The following is a 23898-nucleotide window of genomic DNA, read 5'->3' as shown; positions in this document are numbered from 1 at the left end:
CTAATTGTATAAATTGGTTGTCCTCTTAAATTAGAAGCCTTAATTTTTTTTTTAAGATACATATATATTGATTTCTGAGACGAAGGAAGGGGGAGGGAGGAAGGGAGGTGGGAGAGAGAGAGAGAGAGAGAGAGAGAGAGAATGAAAGAAAGAAGCATCAATGGTGAGAGAGAATCATTGATTTGGCTGCCTCCTGTATGCCCCCCACTAGGGATGGAGCCAGGAAGTAGACATGTTTCCTGAGGGGAATGGAATTGAACCATGAGATCCTGGATCATAGGTTGATGCGGGCAGGAATAAAGGATTTTATAAATCTGTTTGATATATTTACTTTCCCCCTTCACTTATATAATACAGTGTTATCACCTATAGTTACCACATTTTATTTGTTTATTTATTTAAATATATTTTTATTGATTTCAGAGAGGAAGGGAGAGGGAGAGAGATGGAAACATCAATGAGAGAGAATCATTGATCGGCTGCCTCCTGCATGCTTCCTGCTGGGGATCAAGCCCACAACCCAGGCATATGTCTTTGACCGGAATTGAACTGGGGACGCTTTAGTCACCAGGCTGATGCTCTATCCACTGAGCCAAACCAGCTAGGACTAGTTACCACATTTTACATTAGATCCTTAGACCTTACTCAGTTTATGGATGAAAGTTTATACCATTTTACCAACTCTCCCTATTTCCCCTACTCCCCAGTCCCAGCCCCCAGCAACCGCTTTGTATTCTTTGTATTTGACTTTTAACTTTTTTTATTTTTTAGATTTCACAGATAAGTGATGCCATGTAGTATTTGTCTTTATCTGGCTTATTTCATTGTTGCCTTCAACGTCCATCCATGTTGTCACAAATGAAAGGATTCCCTTCTTTTTCATGGTCGAAGAATATTCCACAGAATATTATACACATCTTTATTCATTCATCTCTCCATGGACACTGAAGTTGTTTCCATATCTTGGCTGTTGTGAATGTTGCAGTAAATCTGGCAATGCAGATATCTTTTCAACATCCTGTTTTCATTTCCTTTGGATATATACCACAAGTAGGATTGCTGAATCATAGGGTAGTTCTTTTAATTTTTTGAGGAACCTATATACTGTCCTTCACAGTGACTGCACCAACTTACATTCCCACCAAAAGTGTACAAGGGTTCCCTTTTCTCCATATCCTTGCCACCAATTGTTATCTTGTCTTTTTTATGATACCCATTCTAATAGGTGTGAGGTGATATCTTGTGGTTTGGATTTGCATTTCCCCCAAGGATTAGTAATAGTGGGCACCTTTTCATTTTGATGTTGGCCATTTGTAGGTCTTTTTTGAAAAAAATATATTTTCAGCCTGCTGGTGTGGCTCAGTGGTTGAGTGTCAACCTATGAACCAGGGGGTCATGGGTCGATTCCCAGTCAAGGTATGTGCCCAGGTTGTGGATTCGATCCCCAGAGTGGGGCTTGCAGGAGACAGCCGATCAATGATTCTCTCTTATCATTGACTAGAGGCCCGGTGCACAAAAATTTGTGCACTCGGAGGGGGGGGGGTGGAGAAGGGGTCCCTCAGCCCGGCCTGTGCCCTCTCGCAGTCTGGGACCCCTCAGGAGATAACGACCTGCTGGCTTAGGCCTGCTCCCGGGTGGCAGAGGGCAGGCCCAATCCCTAGGTGCAGCCCCTGGTCGGGCTCAGAGCAGGGCCGATTGGGGAGTTGGGGTGCCGTCCCCTGTCATGCACAGAGCAGGGCAGATCTGGAGGTTGCGATGCCACCCTCAGTCACGCTCAGGGTAGGGCCGATTGGGGGGTTGGGGTGTTGCCCCCTGTCACACTCAAGGCAGGGTCGATAGGGAAGTTGAAGCGCCACCCCCTGTCACGCACAGAGCAGGGCGGATCAGGGGGTTGGGGCGCTGCCCCCTGTCATGCACAGAGCAGGGCCCATCAGGGGGGTTGGGGCACCACTGGGGTGCCTGGCCAGTCTGGCTGAGGGGCTGAGGGCCGTTTTCAGGCTGACGGGTGACTGAAGCTCCCAATCGCTCCTTTTTTTCTTTTTTTCTTTTTTATTCTGGGCCAGCTTTAGCTCTGAGGCCTCGGCTGCTGAAAACAGGTTTCTGGCCTTTGTTTACCGTCTGTATTTGATACAATGTTGCGGTCCGGCTGGCTGAAGCCTGGCTGAGTAAAGCAGGTTTCTGGGGTTTTGTTTATCTTCTATATTTGCAACATAGTTGCTTAGAGTTGCAGCTGAGAGGCCTGCAAGTCAGGCGGGGAATGTTGGAGTCCTCCGTCACTGAAGCAAGCAAGCCTCCCTGTTCGCATCAGCTGCTTGGCTGCCGGCCGCCATCTTGGCTGACAGTTAATTTGCATATCACCCTGATTAACCAATGGGAAGGGTAGCGGCCATACGCCAATTACCATGTTTCTCTTTTATTAGTGTAGATGTTTCTATCTCTCCCTCTCTGAAATCAATACAAATATATTTTTAAAATGTGTGTATCTTTTCAGGTCCTCTGTCCATTTTAAGTATTAGCTTGCTTGTTTTGTGTTAGTGAATTATATGAGTTCTTTACATGTTATATTTTGGATATTTAACCCTTTATGAAATACATGATTTACAAATATTTTTCCCATTTCATAGGTTGCCTTTTTATTTTGTTGAGGTTTTCCTTTTCTGTGAAGAAACTTTTTGGTTTTATATAATCCCACTTACTTATTTTTGCTTTTGGTGTAATGTCCAAAAATTATTGCCAAGGAGCTTATCTCTTATCTTTTCTTTTAGGAGTTTAATGGTCTTCAGGTCTTAACTTTCAAGTTTTTAATCCATTTTGAGTTGATTTTTTGTGTATGATTTAAGATACTGTCCCATTTTCTTTTGGATGTGGCTGTCCAGTGATGTATTTACCTTTACATATTTTCTTTCTCCCCACTTTCTTTTCATTCATACATTCAACATATGTTTATTGACTATCTACCATAAGTTTTATGTTGGATCCTGGGAATAGAACAGCAAGTGATGGGGTCAGATGTGCTACTCAAATTTATGATACCTTGGCATGGTAAATATTTTAAGCTGAAGGAATCTGAGAAGCAGGATGTGTAGGAGGATTCTCATGTGAGAGGTGCTTGCCTTAAACATGGAGAATATTTATCTCCATGACCGAGGAACACAGAGAGGAATCTAGATGAACAGGTTTCCCCAGTTTACAACACTTAGCTCATATCCTTTTTGTCCTATCAGTTTTTTCCCACTTTTCACTTTTCATCAAACTTAGCATGAAAATGCTCAGGTTTTAACCACTTCTTTGGGTCTTCATTTCCTTATAAATTTTTTCACATAAAGCCTTATATTGAATAAATTTATTAATTTCTCTTTTCTTATAGGAACATCAGCTGAAAATTTAGAAGGGTAGAGGAAAAGGATATTTTTCCTCCTCAACAAAAACAAAACTTTATTAGTCAGGATTCATGACTGCAAATGACAGAATTTTAAAATATATATATATATATATATTTACTTAATGTTATGGGCTGAATGTCTCCCCAATCCCAGTTCATATGTTGAAATCCTAACCTCCAATGCCATGGTATTAGGAGTGGGGTCTTTAGGAAGTGATTAAATTATTAGGGGGGAGCTCTCATGAATGGAATTAGTGCCCTGATAAAAGAGATTCCAAAGACCTCTCCCACACCTTCCACCATGGCTGTCTGTGAACCTGAAGAGGGCCCTTACCAGACACCGAATCTGGCAGCACCTTTATCTTGGACTGCCCTGCTGCCAGACTGATAAATATTTGTTGTTTATAATCCACCCAGACCATGGTATTCTGTTACAGCAGTTTGAATGGTTTGACACTTAACTAAAAAGAAGAGTAACGGTGCAGCTGGGCCTCAGAGATTGCTTGAATTAGAGACTTGAATGCTATGAAAGATTCTCAGTTACGATATTCTCTCTGACGGTTTTCATCACTGAGGTTTAAAACGTGACCTCAAAAAAACTAATATTGCTCATATTTTAGTTTTGCCGCTAGAGAAATACTGAGAATTGTTTCTCTGCTTCTGAATTTTTAAATCCCTCTGAAGGCTGTTGCCTTGCCCTGTTGATGTCAGGTCCCGGCACTGGAACAATTACTTAATACCAGAGAGATGTGATATTATTGATTCATCTTGGTTCAGATAGCTAACCCTAAATGAATTATTTTTCCAGAGAGATAGGATTTTTATTAGAAGATAGAAAGTCTTTTCTAGAACTATATAGTCTGTGCCTGTGTAAAAAGCATTCCCCAGAACAGGAGAGCAGTTAAAAGTACTGAACAGACAAAATAGTGAAATCTTTTATAAGGAGAGACAAAGTTTAAAATCTAGTGAGGGATATGGAGTTAATTAAGTACAATAAACTATGATAAGTGATATAATAGAGAATATATGTAGTGCTATGGAAATATGTAACATAGCACCTCATATAGTCTGGGGGTCAGAGAAGGCTTGGAGGGAAAAAAGTAGAACTGAATTAGTAGAGCCTCTATTATGAGGAATATGTAAGATGAAAAAGATGATTTGAATGATGTGTGATAGGTAATGATATTTTTAGCATATATGGAATATAGATGGTTTTAGTAAATGTAAGATGTATATTTATTTAATGAACAGAGTATATCAAAAAGTACTTTTAAAATATTTTGTCATCCATTTTTATTTTTAAATTATAGTGTGTTTTTTTGTTGTTACAGAAACCATGAGAAAACCAATCCATGTGAATATGAATAGAGACATAAAAATGCCCCTAAAAAAGCATGATTTAGAACTTCCGATGTCGCCTCCCTGTGTACCATCTAAACTCTGCATTGATGATCTAGAAAGCAGGTGAGTTTGGGCTAGGTTAGCTATTGTTAGGTATTTAGATGTATCATTATTGACACTGTTTTATTCATTGAAAATGTACAAAGGGCTTATTCTTCTACCTCAGGTTTTTGTCTTGCTGTATTATTAAACTATTAAGATGACCTTTGTTAAATAACCTAATGTTCATATTCAGTATTTTGTATGCATAGTTTGACTTTCCTTATCATAAAAATTTCTCTTTAGTAATAGTATCCATACTAATAAAAGGTAATATGCTAATTAGACTGGGTCAACCCAACATCTTCCGGTCATCCTGCCTTCCTTCTGGACAAAGCCACAGTGGTGGAGGCCAAGGCAGAGGCGGTCAGGGGTAATCAGGCCAGCAGGGGAGGGCAATTCGGGGCAATCAGACAGGCAGGGGAGGCCAGTTATGGGCAATCAGGCAGGCAGGCAGGCAGAGGGGTTAGGGTCGATCAGGCAGGCAGGCAGGTGAGCGGTTAGGAGTCAGTGGTCCTGGACTGTGAGAGGGATCCCGAATTGGAGAGGGTGCAGGCTGGGCTGAGGGACCCCCACCCACCCGTGCATGAATTTTGTGCACCGGGCCTCTAGTAATTTTTATAAAACTCAGTCATAGTATGTCCCAGGAATGATTTGATGATTTGAGTTTCATATGTTTTTGTGTATTTGGATAGAAAAGATGAATTTTAAAGCATATATAGAAAGCCAATTTTATTGCCCTGTCTATTTTTAATCTTAAATTTTAATTTTAATTAGTATGCACCATCAAAGACTGGGAAGCAAGGAAGAACTGGGCCCGGTTCAGGTGAGAATGAAAAAGAATTTTAATGTTATTTTAACAAATGTGGCATCCTGCCAAATAATACATTTTTTTTAATATGAGGAAAAATATTTATCCTTTAAAAATTTTTTAGTCTTTAAAATTATTATTTTAAAAGTTTTTAATGTAAGGAACCTGTATGATAAAAAATGTTTTAGTTGTCTCTGTATGAGAAACCTTTTGGAGTTCTGGTAATGTAGACTAGGCCTGTACATGTATAACATTTGATTCTGCTTGTTACTTACATATTGCAAAGGATAAGTCAGTTAGAGATTTCTATTTGGGTTCATGTGATAATTGGCAATTTATCCTTCAGGCATAGTGACCAGATTGCTTTATTATTATTATTTTTTAAAAATATATTTTATTGATTTTTTACAGAGAGGAAGGGAGAGAGATAGAGAGCTAGAAACATCGATGAGAGAGAAACATCGATCAGCTGCCTCCTGCACACCCCCTACTGGGGATGTGCCCGCAACCCAGGTACATGCCCTTGGCCGGAATCGAACCTGGGAGCTTTCAGTCCGCAGGCCAACGCTCTATCCACTGAGCCAAACCGGTTTCGGCCAGATTGCTTTATTTTATATCAAATTATGATTTTCAGAATTCATGTTGATCCCAAGATTATTTTTCTTTTAAAGTATTGCAAATGATTATTTTTTTAGCAAATAATGTTTTAAGAAATTAGAAAATGCATGGATTGTGATTAAAGCCTGAAATTTTAAGGTCCAACACCATATTATCTTCTTTTCCTTTTTTTGAATTGCCAGAGTTAAACTACATCAAAAATATAATGGCAGTAATACTGAAATCTCTTGGAAATCTTTTCATCTGAATTTGTGGGTTAATGAAACACAGGTTTCCTGTCAATAGGAGGTGACAAGCAGGAATGGAGCTTTAGGGTGGAGGGGACCAAGGGTGAGAAAGGCAGATGGAAGGAACCTTTTAAGTACATGCTTAGATGATAACTTCTCTTGTCTTAAAAAGTCCTGTCAATTACTGATGACTTGCCTTTCCTTGGGACTTTTTCTCCAATGTGTGCATGACCTATTCACTTCTATTTTGACTTTTGTCTTCAATAGTTTATTTTTTTGAAATTCACATGATTGTATCTTCTTTCCTATAGTTGTCACAAGTCATGGACTCATATAGAATTTTTGAACCTCAGTTCAACAGAGTAGAAAACTGCAGTTTCACACCATCATCTTTTTCTGCAGAATTATCTTCTAACAGAAATGTTACAAAACAAAATTGCGTCCCCAGAATAGCACCTAGTCCTCAGAAAGTTGCATATGAAAAAAACCAGAATGAGCAGGTATCTTTGAATCATTAGTTTTTAGTATTTTATATCATTATATTTTTATGGTATTCTTTTTTCTTTTATAAATTTAAAAAAATCGGTGTGAATTGCTATAGGTATAGTGAATTAGGAGATCAAATTAAGTATAATATTTCCTCTTAAGACAAAAGCTTAATTCTCTTTACTAGATAATGAATCCAAACACTGGAATGTTCTTTAAAAATCTTTGAAATCACCATCCTGTTATAAAATTGTTGATAGTGAAAATGAAGATTCAGTATATTTTATAATAGTTGATGCTTGTAATCACAGTAAATGACTGGTTGGTATGAAAAGGATCCTGTGAATAGAATACATAATTTCAACATGCCATAGTAGTCTGTTAAAGTATGAGCTGTGATAGCTTGATTCTTTTTATGATTTGACAAATGAGAACTGGTCAAATACATGTTAATTAAAATTATACAAATAGGAATCATTGCTAATAATGGAAGACTGGCAATATGCCTCGGTATTTTCAGATATATATATATATATATATATATATATATATATATATATATATATATATATATATCAGAGAAAAATTTGGAGAGCACTCCTTTGGTTCTGATGAATCTTCCCCTACTTCAAGAAGCAAGAAAAATCTCAAATAAATAATCTAATCCTATGCCTAAAAGAATTAGAAAGAGAACAAGAAAATTCCAGAGAGAGAGAAGGATGGAAATAATAAAGATCAGAGTGGAAATAAATGAGAGAGTCTAAAAAACAATATTAAAGATCAGTGAAGCCAAGAGTTGGTTGGAACTTTCATTTCTTTGTTTTATGGCTTATAAATAAAATATACTACAGGTATAAATTATTATTGCTAGATAGATTAGCATTCGGCCAACATAAAATCTTACATTTATTTGGTACCTTCCACATTAACAAATAGATTATCTCATCTGCTTTTCACATCAGTCTTCACATATTTTCCCCTGTTGTACTCAATGATATTTGGAAAGATTAAAGTAGCAGTCTGTAAAATTAACCAGTAAATGGAAGAACTGAGATAATTACAGCTATTTCCTTGGGAGAAAATATTATTTTCTGCCAGAGAAATTTAACTTTTCTCAAGATTCTGGTGTTCTGGGTATTTCTTTAATTTTTTTTTATTGTCTAAAGTAATTTTTTTTTAACTTCTGAGAAAATAATTAGCTCCACAAGGTGTCAACTCTGTTAGTTTAACAATTATTCAAATATTGATAATGCTTTCTTTGTTAGAACAGTATTTATTTTTTAATAAGGACATGATTCCTTTATTTTAGACTGAAATCACATTTTTTTCAATATAGATGTCCACTTAAATGGCATATCATGATAAATAATTTTAATTGCGTATATGAACATTTACCATTTTGTCAGGTTCGTCCTTTCTTTTTTTTTCCAGGTCAGTAATGTCAATTATTCTAATTACTTGTTTTCCAAATCAAATGAAAGTCAAGATGCTTTTAGTTCATCATATAAAACAGCACAAATCGGAACATTATTTGAAAGATTAAGCAGGTGAGCAAAGATATGGCAGGAAACAAAGAACCTGCAGAATTCTTTCTTTGAGTTATTAATCTGATTTTAATGGACACAAATATTTTTAGTTAAAAATGCAAGCAGACCTAAGTAATACTAATAGAAAATATCCACTAGATTAATATATAGCATTTAATTAAAATAGTTTTAAATAATTATTTTCTAATGGGCACACCTACCTTTTATTTATGTATGTAAAAATATTTTGGGCCAAGACATTTTGCACCTGTTTTATAATCTCCATGAATTACTAGTTTCTTTTTCTGTGTCATAAACATAATTTCTCTTTCATTTATGTCTATTGATCAATGCCCCACTTGATTTCTTGATTTCTGTATATAAACCCTAGTTTATTGTTTTAAATCCATTAAACTTGAAAACCAGTTTGAGTCACTCTTTGTAATTGTGGTGAAAAAACCTTGACTCTGTAATTCTATTCCAGTCTTCCTCATTTTTTAAAATAACACTCTATTCACTAAGTTGCTTAAACCAAAAGTTGTCCTTGATTCCCTCCTTTCTCCTTCAACTCCCAATATCCATTTCAACAACAAAGTATTGCCAATTCTGTATTCTAACATAAAATTATCTGCTCATGTTTCTATCTCTACAGTTTCATCTCAGTTTAAGCTACCACTGCCTTTTGCCTAGAGAATTGTTACAGCTCCTTAACAGTCCTTTTTGTTTCCTCTTTGTCCTCAGATCCATTTGTTTTACAGCTTTATTGTATAATCAGCATACTACAAACTGAACCTATTTAGAATGTGCACTTTAAGATTTGACATATGTCAAAGATAATGAATATAGTATTCATCATCCCTAGTAGTTTCTTTGGGCACCTTTGTAATTCCTTCCTCTGACCATGTCACATCCCTTACCTCATCCTAAGGCAACTACTGATCTGCTTTCTGTATGGAGTTCCTTTTGTGGTAAGGTTTTTGTTTTTGTTTCTTTAACTATCATATTTTATTAGACATAGGCTAGTAATGTTATTTATTTGTTGAGTGAGCTTTGGTAGTTTGTCATACAATGAATGTATCTTATTTTTATTAATTAAAAATTTAACTGCATGCTATTTTTTATGTTGTAGCATTTATTGACGTACACTTATTTATAAAATCTCCTTTTTATGTATTTAAAATCTTTAACATCTGTAGTGATGTCTTTTCTCTTATTTTTAATATGGTAAGTTGTATTTTTTCCCCTTTCTCCTGGTTATTCTGAATACAGGCTTATCAATTTTATTTACCTACTCTTTGAATCATCTCTCAGTTTCACATATTTCTCTTCTTTTCGTGTGTGTGTGTGTGTGTGTGTGCACATGCGTGAGCGCGCACTCATTGAATTTTTTCTTATTCATTTTAGACAGGGAGGAAGGGAGGGAGGGAGAGAAGGAGAGAGAGAATGAGAGACAGACAGACAGACAGACACAAGTTGCCTCTTGTACATGTCCCAACCAGGGACTGAACCCACAACCTATGTATGTGCCCTGGCCAGGAATCGAACCCACAACGTTTCGGTGTACGGGATGATGTTTAAGCCAACTGAACCACACTGGCCAGGGCTCATTGAATTATTTTTATTGTAACATTTTTGGTACTTCCAATGCCATATGTTTGCTTTGCATGCTAGAATTCATATGCTAAATAAAGCATTAAATCTGAAATTTATTTTGGCAGTTACGGCCCTCCCTGATGTAAGTCTGACTTTTACTTCAACCTTCCTGCTTTTACTCAAATTCATGACTCACTTTCTACAGCATGACCGTGGCTAGCATCTCTGTAATACAAGGATTTTTTTTTATTATTGGATTAGCTCCTTGGCTGGCATTTTTACAGTGGTATTGTATCTGTTAATTGTTGTTGGTTAAAGAAAATGTTTCATACTTTTCTATTTTTTATTTCATTGAATTCTGCTTTTACTTTTATTTCCTTTTGTCTGTTTACTTTGTATTTAATTTACTCTTTTTTTCTTGTGGCCTAATATGTGGTCTATCCTAGGAAATGTTCTATATGCACTTAAGGAAAATGTATTACTGCTGTTTTGGGGTGAAATGTCCTAAAAATATCAATTAAATCCATATAGTCCAGTGATTTTCAACCTTTTTTTATCTCATGGTACACATAAACTAATCACTAAAAGTCAGCACCCCCACCCCCCCAAAAAATTGATCTAACCAAAATATGGCTATAATTTTCATTCATTCACACTGGGCAGCTATTGTTGTGCTGGCTGTTGTCATTTTTTTAGGTATGTTTTTTTAATTTTGTTTTGTTAATCCACACCCAAGGATGATTTTTCATTAATTTTTAGAGAAGAGTGAAAGGGAGGGAGAGAAACAGAGAGAAAGAAACATCTATGTGAGAGAGACACATTGATTGGTTGTCTCCAGCACATGCCCTAACTGGGACCTGGTCTCAAGCCTGCAACTGAGGTACATGCCCCTATACTGGGATCAGACCCTCGACCCTTCAGTGTGTGGGCCAGCATTCTATCCATTGAGCAAAACTGGCCAGGCTGTGTTGTCATTTTTTTTACTTGACAAACTAATGGAAAAGAGGTCAGTGCCCTTAACTAAATCGCCAGGTATTGCATGTTTTAAGAATTCTTGCGGCACAGCAGTTGAAAATTGCTGATCTAGTCCAATGTGTCACCTGATATCATGGTTTTCTTGTTGATTTTTTTGTCTGGATGATCTGTCCATTGATGTCAGTAGGTTGTTAAAGTGGCCTACTATTGTATTACTGTTGAGCTCTTCTGTTATAGCCATCAAAATTTGCTTTATATATTTATATATAAATTTGCTTTATATATCTACATTGGGTGCATAGATATTTACAAGAGTTATATCCTTCTGTTGGATTGATTCCTTTATCACTATGAAATGCCCTTCTTTTTCTCTTTATAGCCTTTGTTTTTTGTGTTTTGTTTTTTTAGATTTAAAAAGAAGTTAAATCTATATTTACTTGCACTGTTAAACATTACACAAAACACATTCAAGTGGCAAGTAATTATAATGCAAGCTCTTGCATGGCAATCCAAATTTATTGAACTATTGATGCTAAGTTATACAAAATTGCACTGCTTTAATTAAGGCTTTTAGTTTACATTTGGCCACTTCTTAGTAGTTGTAACATTAGGTTGGTCAATTAAATACTGTGGCTCCCTGTTGGATAGATACACAATCTTTACATCCAAACTTTAATGCACACAAAGCAACAAAGCATTGTTAAATAAAACAGCAATAGTTACTGCACCTTGGGCCTTGTGACCAATTATACATGATTAAAATTACTTCCCACATTCACATCTCAACCAAAACGTTACACATGTGAAGCAATCATTAACAGGCAAAAATACTAAACCTGTATATTTGGTATTGCAAATACACTTATGCATGAGTAAGCAAGGGATTCAGTGATAATCTACAGCTGCAGAAGCCTGAAAATGATTTACAAAAATTGTTAAATCAATAAAAAATTGTTAAATCATTAAAAAATTGTTTTAAAATATACACTTCTTGTTGTAGACCCCCACTGCACACACAACTATAAACATTGTTCTCTATGGAAACAAAAATGGAAACATATAATAAGAGATTTGAAAAATCTGGAAATTTCCTTCCCAGCAGATACTAAAGGCAACATCTTTAAGACATTATAGAGAAAGGACTATTGTATTTTTAAAGACAAGATCACTGTCTCCACAGGTTTCTTAAAAATTAAAAAAACTATGTCTCTGTGTTAATCAAATCACTTATTTGTACAATCCAATGATAAAGACCTTGATTTTCTTAAAAAAAACAATAAGCTACAAGTATCAAAGAAGTGAAGTTATCTGGAGTAGTCTATATAGGAGCTCTTTGGACTTCCTTTTATTATGCTGAAATAGTGGTGCTTTTAGGATTTACATTATAGTACTCTCCAAAACAAAATATGGGGCCTGTTACAGTACACAGTACACTATTTTCATACTTGTACAACATTGGTGGATGAAAATGTCTCTTAGCAGTAATACTGGATTTTACCAGATGCATACACTAGGGCTATTATATAAGTAAAAATAGACATGGCTTAGAGCTACAGTGCATCCTATATAATAAAAGGCTAATATGTAAATTGTCCCCTCGACCAGGAGTTTGACCAGGGGTAGGGCTGGCCAACCACTCTCAGCCCCTCCCCCCGGCCAGCCCGGCCTGATCAGCCCCAATTGGGGTGGGCTGGCCAGACTCCACCCGTGCATGAATTCATGCACTTAGCCTCTAGTTTAGTATATTAAAGCAGCTGACATCATGACTTTTTTGTGGGCCTTCCCAGGCCATGAGTTTTTCTGTTACTTTGCCCCACTAGGTCATAAGAGATCTCATTAACATTTATTTTTGATTTTGCAGAGGATTCTAAGATTGCACAGTTGTTCCATTGTCTTGCTAGATTTTGACCTTGTTCCTTTCCTACAACTCTTTCATCTTCCAATTCACACTTATTACCAACCAGAATTATTGGAACATCATCAGTGTCTTTAACTCGAAGTATCTGTTCTTTCAGATCTTGTAAATCATTAAATGTGGACTGTGCTGTATGAAATAAACTAATGCAAAGCCTTTTCCATTTTTCATATACAAATCCCTCATTGCTGTAAATTGTTCCATTCCTACAGTATCCAAGATTTCAAGCATACACTGTTGTGCATCTACTTCAACTTGCTTTCTATAAGAAGCTTCTATCGTAGGATCATATTAGCCAAGAACATCTAGCTTATATTCATGCATGGTGCAAACTTGTCAAAAGCTAGTACCTCTCACACTGTCAGCAGGTCCCCGTAGCCAGTGTTGCTCCATGCATTGTGCTCCCTATGTGTTACTGTCCCCCAGTGCCACAGCAGTCCTGTGCTGCCAGCGCTCCAGCTGGTTTACATGCCTGACTCTGGGTGAGGTTTGGCGGTCTGTAGCCTTTGTTTTAAAGTCTATTTTATCTGACGTTGGGAAGCACGAGAGACTTGATTGGAAAGTTTGCAAGGAGGAAATTCTGAGAAAAAGGAAGTGTGTAGAAGGTTGTTTTCCCTATTTATCAGAATTCTGACTTGGGAGACTTAGGGGAGTGTCAAAGGCGGCGCCCCTAATTATTCCTTGACCTTTCCAAACAAGTCTGTGCACGTGCAGACCCCTGGGTGTTTACTGGAATCCTTATGCCTAATCTTTGGGTGCCTTTGCCTTGAGGACAATGCAAACACATGTGTCCTCCCAAGATTACTCACCCTACTGATTGTATCCAAAGGTAAAAACTGAAATAAAAGGCTAATGAGGCAGGCAGTCGAGGCTGCCTGGTCCCTTTGTCCAGGCCGTCCCTTAGCCCTCTCTTTCATAGCAAATGTTGTGTTGGAGTTACCCATTCATCTGTCACTCAGGGTCTGCTGGCCAGCCCTGGCAATCTGATATTACCAACTTTTAAAACTTTATTCCATTTGCATGAAAATTTTTTTTCTATCCCTTTACTTTCAGTGTGCATGTGTCATTCAATCTGAAGTGGGTCTCTTTTAGACACCATATGTACAGGTCTTGTGTTTTTAATCTATTCAGCCACCCTATGTCTTTTGTTTGGAGCATTTAGCCCATTTACAATTAGACTAATTGCTAATAGATATCCCATTATTGCCATTTTATGAGACTGACATGCTACCTACTGCGCTAACGAGGCACCTCCATTATTGCCATATTCTTGTTTTCTGACTGTTTTTGTAGTTCTCTGTTCCTTTCTTAATCTCTTGATCTCTTCTCTTGTATGCTGATGCCTTTCTATAGTGTTTTGTTTGAATTCCTTTCACTTTATATCTTATATAACACATATTTTGCATTGTGGTTACCATGTGCTTCATATGTACCAAGCTATGCTTGTAACTGTCTATATTTTTAAATTTATCTTTATTGTTGAAAGTATACAGATATCCCCTATTTTTTTCCCATTGTACCCCTCTAGGCCTTCACCACACTATTGTCTGTGTCCATGGGTTATGCATATATGCATGTATATTCTTCGGTTAATCTCTCCCCACCCATCTACCCACCCCTGCCTTCCCTCTAAAGTTGATTGTTTTGTAAGTTTGATCACATTCTAAATTCACTCCAATTTTTGCTCGTCCCCTCCATGTTTATGTTGTTATTTTTTGTGTGTGTATCCCTTTATTGTTGTAATTACATAGTTTTTACCTTTTTACTTTTGTCTTTTAACCTTTGTATTAACTTTATAGTTGGTTGATTCACTGCTTTTATTAAACGTTTGCCATTGTCAGTGAGTTTTTTTCTTTCTCATTTTCTCATTCATACACTGGTGACCCCGTGCATGAAATTCATGCACATTAAAAGGGAATTAATTAGAGGAAATATTTTAATATTGCTATTTGCCCTTTCTCTATAATAGAAATGTCAGAGATGAAAGAAAATTAGTAAAATGTATATGAAAATCTTCCTCCTGTCAGAGTCTGGGGTGTGCCATGGGAACATAGTCAAGTCCCTGTACATCCACATGTGCCTTGAAATCGTGCGTACCCAGACCTGGGCGGCCCCACCCCCATTGGGCTAGATCCAGACCTGGCTGGTCCCACCGCTGTCTAGCCTCGCCGGGTCAGGGGTGCGGCCTCAGTTCACCTGGCATGGTGCTGGGGGAGGGGGCGTGGCCTGAGGTCCCCTGTCAAGCTCTGCTGGGCAAGGGGCATGGCCTGAGGTCCCCCAGCCTGGCGCCGGGGGCGGGGTGTGTGTGTGGCGCGTGCTGCAGTCCCCTGTCAAGCCCCACCAGGCAGGGGGTGCAGCCTCTGGTCCCTGCCCCAGCTCAGCACCACTCAGCCTCAGGTCCCTGCTGATTGTTCGGGACTCAGCCTCCACTTTGTGCACAGCCATCTTTTGTTACAGATCTCTGCCTCCACTCTGGGTGCTGGTATCTTGACCATTATGGCATGATGATCAATTTGCATATTCCCTCTTTATTATGTAAGATTTCATCTTTCCTTTTCTACTTAAAGAAAACTCTAACAATTCATTTAATAGTGGTTTAGTGGTGGTAAACTCCTTCAGCTTTTCCTTGTCTATAGAACCCTTTATCTTTCTATACTGGGTAATCTTGGTTGTAGGCTTTTGCCTTTCAACAGTGAGTATTTTGTGTCTTTTTTCCTAACCTCTAAAATTTCTATTAAAACATCAGCTGATAATCATATGGAGCTCCCATATACATAATTAACACCTTGCTGACTGGTCTTGAGATAACTTGTGTCTGCACTTACATTACTTTAAGTAATTTTAAAACTCCACTTGCTTTCAGACCTTAAAGTAATGTAAGTGCAGGCATGAGTTATCTCATGACTGGTCAGCAAAATTTGGACATGGAAACACAAGTTATCTCGTGACCGGTCAGCAAGGTATTAACTTTTCTCTTGCTACTTTTAGGTTTTTCTCTTTGTAAACTTTGCATTTTAATTATGATAGGGCTTTGTGTGGACCTCTTTGGGTTCATCTAGTTGGGGACTCTATTTTTCTAGGCTTCTATTTCCTTCACCATGTTAGGGAAATTTTCAGTCATTATTTCTTCAAATAGTTTTTAAGTCCTTTTCTCTCTCTTTACCTTCTGGTGTCCCTATGGATCCGAACCTCTGTTCCATATCATCTGCTGGTGAGTCCATCTACAGTGGGGCCTTGATTTACGAGTGTCCCGACTGACGAGTTTTTCGAGATACGAGCCATCTCTCAGCTGATTTTTTGCTTTGAGTTGCGAGCTAAAATTTGGGTTATGAGCCAGCTTCAGATACCCCACCGCTAGTTGGCGCAGAGAACGTCACAGTGAACGCCACAATATCAGCCCAGCATCACGTGTCTCACTCGTTCACTTTTTGATTTAACATACGAGTAATTTGAGTTATGAGCTCCGTCATGGAATGAATTAAACTCGTAAGTCAAGGCCCCACTGTAGTGTATTCTTTATTACAGTTATTGTAGTCTTCATTTCCTACTGGTTGTTTTTATGGTTTCTATCGCCTTGTGTAAGTTCTCATTGAGTTGATCTATCTTCCCCTAAGTTCATTCACCATCATCCTTATAACCAGTTCTTGTGTGTGTGCTTTTAAATTCTGTATTTGGTAGATTATTTGCCTCCCTTTCATTTAGTTATTTTTCTGGAATTTTAGTCCTGTTCTTTCATTTGGGACCTGTTTCATTGTCTCTTCATTATGGCTGACTCCCTGTGTTTATTTGTGTGTATTAGGTAGATCTGTTGTGTCTCCTGGTCTTGACAGAGAGGTCTTATGTAGGAAGTGTTTTGTGAGGCCTGGTGATGCGGTCTCCCTGGTCACCTGAACTTGGTGCTCCAGGGATATCCCCTATTTGGGTTATTTGCCTTCCTATTGTAGTTGGGCCTCAATTGCTGTTGGCAGTTAAGACGGGCTCTGAGGACTGGCTGTGACTAAAGCAGACTGGCTGTTGTGTGTGGGCTGACTCCATGGAGTAGCAGTTGCTTTAGCGGGCCTGTGCTGCCAGCTGAGCTTGTCCTTTGAGTGTGTTATTTGTATGGCTGGTTGGGTGGTGTTCTGATGTGGTCTGAAGTACACCACTGGGTTTGTTGGGTCTGGAGTCTCCTGGGAAATGCTCAGGTGCAGCCCAAGGTCAGCTGCCACTTGTGCCAGGCTTGGTGCCACCTGGTAGGAGTTACAAATGATCTGCAGTTGGTGGCTGCTTGTGTTGGGCTTAGATGAAACTGTTTTAGGCCAAGACTGGCTGCTACTTAGGTTTGGGGCCACCTGATGGGAGTTAATAATGCAAGTTGAGATTGTCACTGCTTATGCTGTTTTGGGGCCACTTAGGAAGAGCTCCAGGGCATGCTGAGGCCAGCCTCTGTTTGTTTGAGGTTTGTGTACCTTTGAGGGATTTTGGGAAAGTGCAGCACAATTGAAGCAGGTTGTGTGGAGGAGCCATTGATAGTGGCTTGGACCTGGAGAGTGAGTTGTGTGGGGTGGGGTCTCAGGGAATCACCAGGGCAGGGAGAATTGTAGTAGTCAGTTTGATGGAGAGCACAGATTTGGCTTCCACCTGTGCCGGGCTGGCTGGGTAAGTGGAGAGCTCACCAAGGAACAGTGGTGCCTGCCAGTGCTTCCATTACCTAGAGAGAGTTTTCTCGCTCGTCTCTGCCTCTTCAGCCTTGTCTCTGAAGTTAGTCAATTTAGTGTTTCCTTGTATGTCTCTGGTGCTTTTTGACCTGCTGTTCCTGTGCTAGAGCTTAGAATGAGTGAGTTTTGAGTGAGTTTTTGTGCTGGCCCTTTAAGAGAAGCAAGCTTGTCTTGGCCTCCTGCAGCCCTTTGTTTTTCTCAGATTCAATGCCCACTCATTCTCACAGCAAGATGTTATAGGGACTCCTCTTTTTTTGCACTGGTGCCATGGGCTTGTTGGGCCAGGTGTGGGGCTGGGATTCCTTGATCTTCAGGTGGAACCTCAACAGCCAATATATCTGTCCTGATTCTTAATCACCACACTGTGGGTGTTTGTCCTGCCTGTTCTGCGTCTCTGCCCTTCCTACCAGTTTCCATGTGGGTTTTTCTGTATATACTTAAAGAAATTCTATTCATCTAGTCTTCAGGGGTTCTCAATCACGGTTGTTCTATAATTTAGTTGTAAATTTGGTGTGAATCTAGGGAGAGGTGAGCACAGTTTACCTACTTTGCCATCTTGACTAGAAAACTCAATAATTCATTATTTTTTGCTTTATGCAGAGATGAAAAATTAGAGAAAACATATTTTGTACTTAAGCACACATTTTTTATTTTTGATGGTCATCATTATTTTGTGTAGATCTAGATTTCCATCTGGTGACGCTTTCCTTCTGTTTGGAAGATTTCCTTTAAACATTCCTTATAGTGTGGATCTTCTGGCAATTCTCTCATCTTATATTGAATCTTTTATATTAAAAGCTTCTCTCTAAGTATATAGATATTTTTAAAGTTTCATATGTAATTGTGGCCTTCCTTTTGAAAGATGTCTTTTGACTTGCATTGTTTCCATTTAGAAGTTTGCTATCATTCTTATTTTAATACCTATATCTCTCTTTCTAATTTATATATAGTATAAATTTTCTTTTTCCAAAAAAGATTTTTTTTTTTATCATGGATTCTCTATCATGGATTTTCTATCATGACTAGGATGTTTATTTTCATTCTATTTTTTGTGTGTTTGGGTTGTGTTGAGCATCTTTGTATCTGTGGACTTACTGTTTTTATCAAATTTGGAAAAAATTCGCCATTAAATTTTCAAATAGTTTTTTTTCCTGATTCCTCTCCCCTTTTCTTTGGGACTGAAATCACATGTAAATTTGTTCACTTGAAGTTGTGACACAATTTACTGATACTTTTTTATTTTCAAATTTTTCTCGTTTCATTTTGTATAGACTATATTGCTGTATCTTCATATTCATTAATTGTATCTTCTTTGGTTTCTAATTAACTGGTAAACCTATTCAGTGTACTTTACATCTATAGAAGATAGATTGAACTCTTTTTTATGTCTTCCATGTATCTATTTAATATGCTCAGTCTTTGCTCTACCTTCTTGAATATAGAGAATATGTTATAACCCTTTCAAAGTCCTGGTCTACAAATTCTATCACTTGTGTCATTTCTTGTTCTATTTCTAATAATTTCTTTTCTCCTCGTCATGGGTTATAACTCACTGTTTTCTTGCCTTCCTGGTAATTTTTTTTTAATTCTGTACATTGTAAGTTTTATCCTTTTGGCTTCTGGAAGTTTTTGTACTCCTATAAATTGTCCTAAGCTTTCTTCTGGGAAACAGTTTAGTTAGTTGGAAATAGTGTGATCTTGAGGTTTTCCTTAAACTTTGCTAAATAGGACCAGGTATGTCTTCGGTCTATGATAATTTTGCCCCCTGCTAAGACAGTACCCTTCTGAGTACCTCTGATTTCCTTTGAGTCATAAGGTGTTCCACTCTAGTTGGTGGGAACACAAAAATTTTCCCATCCCTGTGTGAGCTGCTGGAGTTGTTCCAAGTTCTTATCATGGGTGGTTCTTTTCCCAGCATTTGGCAATAACCTTATATGCATGTGCTGATCAGTACTTGCCTGAATTCCTCTCTCTCTCTCTCTCTCTCTCTCTCTCTCTCTCTCTCTCTCTCTCTCAAGCACTCTCCTTCATGGTACTCTGTCCTGTGAACTCTAACCTCTGGAGTCTCTCTGAACCCCCAGCTCTATTTCATCGACAAAGGGAGCCTGTAGGCTCTTACTGGGTTTCTGTTGCTTGAATACTTTCTCCAGGCAGTAAGCTAGAAGAAATCAAAGGGTTCACCTAATTTGTTTTCTTGCTTTCAGAGATCTTATCCTATTCTACCTGGTGGCTGGCTCATGTCTGAAAACCATATTGCATATATTTTTTCCTGTGTGTGTTTTTTTTTTTAACTGTGTCAGGATGATAAATCTGGTCACTCATATTTCATTTTGGCCAGATGGAAGTTCTAAAATACAGAGTCACCCAGCATTCAAACTTATTTTGCAAGTAAAAAAGCTGGTCAGTTTTACTTTTGTATCTAGAACCTTTCCATTTCTACCCCCTCCACTTCCTTCACCCCCCTCCCCTTCCAAATCAAGCTCTGCAGCATCCGGGTCCTTTTGTACCTTTTAAGCTTAGGTCATAAGTTTTCTTTCACTATTTGTATTCTAACTTTATTTTTTATTTTTCTTGTTTCTCAAACATGTTGCAAATCTTGCATATGTGCTTGTTATTTCATCTTCCTGGTGTATGCTTACTTCTTTCTATACATGTCTAACCATTTGTATCTTTAGCTTATTACTTCCTTACTGGAGACTTTCCTGCCAAATGATCTTAAACAGGCTCTCCAACACACCTTATTTCATCATGTAATATTTTTTTAAAAAATATATTTTTATTGAGTTCATAGAGGAAGGGAGAGGGAGAGATAGAAAGATCAATGGTGCCCTAACCGGTTTGGCTCAGTGGATAGAGCATCTGCTTGCGGACTGAAGGGTCCCAGGTTCGATTCCGGTCAAGGGCATGTACCTTGATTGCGGGCACATCCCTGGTAGGGGGCGTGCCGGAGGCAGCTGGTCGGTGTTTCTCTCTCATCGATGTTTCTAACTCTCTACCCCTCTCCCTTCCTCTCTGTAAAAAAATCAATCAAATATATTAAAAAAAGAAAAAGAAAGGTCAGTGGTGAGAGAGAATCATTGATCGGCTGCCTCCTGCATGTTCCCCACTGGGGATTGAGCCTGCAACCTGGGCATGTGCCCTGACTGGGAATCGAACCGTGACCTGGTTCATAGGTTGATGCTCTACCACTGAGCTATGCCAGTCGGGCTCATCATGTAATCCTGTAGCACCTATAAAGGTGCTATAATTTTCTTTATTTGTTTACTTCTTTATTTCTTTTATTCATTTTACTTATTAATGATTCATTATCTTATTTATTATCTTATTTCACTAGAATATAAGCTATATAGTCTCCCTACCATATGGTAGGCATATATTGAATACCTGTTTAATACATAAAAGACATTTAGGTAATGAATTTTCCCTATTTTAGTATATAATTTTAAAATAAATATTTTTATTGATTTCAGAGTGGAAGGAAGAGGGAGAGAGAGATAGAAACATCAATGATAAGAGAGAATCACTGATCAGCTGCCTCCTGCCAGCCCCCTACTGGGGATAGAGCCCACAACCCAGCATGTACCCCATCCGGTATTAAACCATGACCTCCTGATTCATTGGTTGATGCTCAACCTCTGAGCCATGTAGGCTGGGCATTAGTGCATAGTTTTTAATGAATTTTATATTTATAGGAAAATAAATTGTTAAAGAAGTTAGACTGATTTGTCTTAATAAGGTTTTAGTATCATTTCTGTCATCTCAATGTGTAGCAGTCCATCCCATATTCAGTCTCCCAACTCAAATGCTACCTTTCTGACTTTCCTTGCAGAAAAATGTCTTTTTTAAATTTAGTATAGGAACACTTGACTTCAGGATATCATTTACCATTTTTCTAATTATTTCTTTCTTCTATTTCTTGTGAGAAATAATTGCATTATGTATTTATCTGTGCCCATTTTTCTCAGTGAGTGAATTTCCTGAGTCATAATACTTAAAATAACTTTTAAAAATGATGACGTATGTTTGTACTGTGTTTTCTAACTTATGAAGTGCTTTTTACACCAATCAGACCCATATTGAGAAACAATGTCAGATCATGATTTGTGAACATTCATGGGCAAAACATCTCTTTCTTTCTTTAATACCAAACTGAATTCTCTTATCTGTCTGTCCTCAACATGTGGTGTTCTCTGGAACACAGTAGGTATACCTGTTCATTAAATATTTAATAAGTAACTTGAAAAATAAAATTAGAAATCAATCAGTTTTAGCAGTCTATGTTTCTTTTCCACATTTTTTGGTTAACTCCAATCTCTGGAACAACCTAGGTTCTCCCCCCCCCCCCCAATTATAGTCAATGGCAACAAAATCCAGAATATCTGGATTTTTAATTATTTTCTATGATAGCTTTGATTCTTATACAAGTTGGACAAAACCTAGAATTATGATTTCTGCATTAGAAGGGAATTTGTTATCTAGTTTAACCTTTTCATCTAATTCATCTTATCTCTTATTTTATTACTTATATGTGCATTTGTATTTACATTGTTTACCCTAGGGACATCAGTTGTTTTTATATTCTTGTTAGGTTGAGAAATATCCATTATAATGCCCTCTTAACTATTTGATTGAATATTTCAACACAGGATAATTTTTCTCTGCACAGTCTAAAAAAATCTTTCTCTGGTTAAATGGAGCACCAGTGACATATAGTGGTCATCTAGGTTATTTGCTAGATATTATTACAGAACACATACATATGTTTGTCATGTTTTGCTTTGTAAATATAACAGTAAATTGAACCACACACTAATTTTTCACATTGACATACTAAACTAAGTGTAGGTTATTTTTATACTCACTAGGGCATTACAAGAGTGCATTAGACAAATTTCTACCCAAAGAAATATGACTTATTTAACTTTGAAAAAAGAAAAACATAGTATAGGCAAATGTTAGTAGCTACTCAATGTTTTCTAAGAATTTTAAGAGTTTCTAAATGAAAATGCCCTATACTTTTCTTGTTAAATATGTTTTTATTTACCCCAAAGTCCAGGAAATAGGAATTTCCTTCCTGGAAGCCCTGCTATAGTGATGGGTGAAGATTGTGGAAGCATGGATGAGAGAAGACACTCAGATTTTATTACTGAAAAACAATCAGTACAACATATTTGGGGAGAAAATAAAGAAGAGGTGTCAAATTTCCTTGAGGATGTGAACCAGCCAACCCCCAGTCTTCTACCAGAGAATTTTTACTCTTTTATTAACGAAAATGCGATCAATTTATTAAGCATAGATCAACAGAGGATAACAAAACCATTTGAAAATTGTGGTTATGACAGTATGGGTGTCACCAATTCTGATAAAAATCATTCCTCTGACAGATGCATTTTTAGAAATCCAGGGTTGAATTTTAGTAGTTCTAACTTTAATAAAACAAGTTATTCAGAAAAGTGTCAGCCGAAGAAGAACTATCAGAAAGAATACAATAATGAAGGAAATAATCCTAGTACGTCTTTTGAGAAGAATTGTTATCCAGCCAGCGCTGAAAAGAAAGGTTGGTGTTATATGTAGAGAGCGTAATAGTCTATTGGGTTTTTCTGTTTTCAATTGTGTGTGTGTGTACACATATATATGTGTGTATTTGTGTGTGTCTGTGTATTTGGAGGAATATGAAATTAAAAATAGAATGACGTTCTATTATATGACATTGTGGACCAGGCAATGGATTATACTATTAAGCTTCAGATTAAAAAACAGAAATAGTCTATGCTCAAGTTTTAGTTCAATGCATACTTTTATTTTTAAAGGAAAATTTGAAAAGGACTACCAAAAGAAGAAACCACAGATAGAAATCCAGAAATATCCAGTGAACAATATGTAAGTTGTTAGGTAAATGTGGGGAATGCAAATCAGAATCTAGTATAATGCATGTTGAAATGTTGAACTGAGGTAGACATATTACTGTCTTAGTCTGGGCAGGCTGCCCTCAAAGAATGCTTACCAGAGCCCTAACCGGTTTGGCTCAGTGGATAGAGCATTGGCCTGCAGACTGAAAGGTCCCAGTTCGATTCCGGTCAAGGGCATGTACCTTGGTTGCAGGCACATCCCCAGTAGGAGGTGTGCAGGAGGCAGCTGATTGATGTTTCTCTCTCATAGATGTTTCTAACTCTCTATCCCTCTCCCTTCCTCTCTGTAAAAAAATTAATAAACTATATTTTTAAAAAA

General features: G+C 37.6%; 1 protein-coding gene across 1 annotated transcript in view; it reads left to right on the top strand.

The window, feature by feature from the left end:
- Positions 1 to 23898, top strand: part of REDIC1 (regulator of DNA class I crossover intermediates 1) — a gene marked incomplete at its 3' end in the record, with an annotated part of 48325 nt that overhangs the window by 5280 nt on the left and 19147 nt on the right. Inside the window, exons 3-8 of the mRNA XM_081084001.1 lie at positions 4714 to 4846; positions 5600 to 5648; positions 6790 to 6978; positions 8396 to 8511; positions 22722 to 23227; positions 23481 to 23550. Coding sequence (XP_080940127.1) covers positions 4714 to 4846; positions 5600 to 5648; positions 6790 to 6978; positions 8396 to 8511; positions 22722 to 23227; positions 23481 to 23550 — 1063 coding nt within the window. The remainder of the gene's footprint in view (positions 1 to 4713; positions 4847 to 5599; positions 5649 to 6789; positions 6979 to 8395; positions 8512 to 22721; positions 23228 to 23480; positions 23551 to 23898) is intronic.

The sequence above is a fragment of the Myotis nattereri genome (assembly GCF_964212035.1).
Source record: "Myotis nattereri genome assembly, chromosome: 2".
NCBI lineage: Eukaryota > Metazoa > Chordata > Mammalia > Chiroptera > Vespertilionidae > Myotis > Myotis nattereri.
Note: the sequence above shows the minus strand (reverse complement) of the source record. Positions and strands in the feature narration are given on the sequence as shown.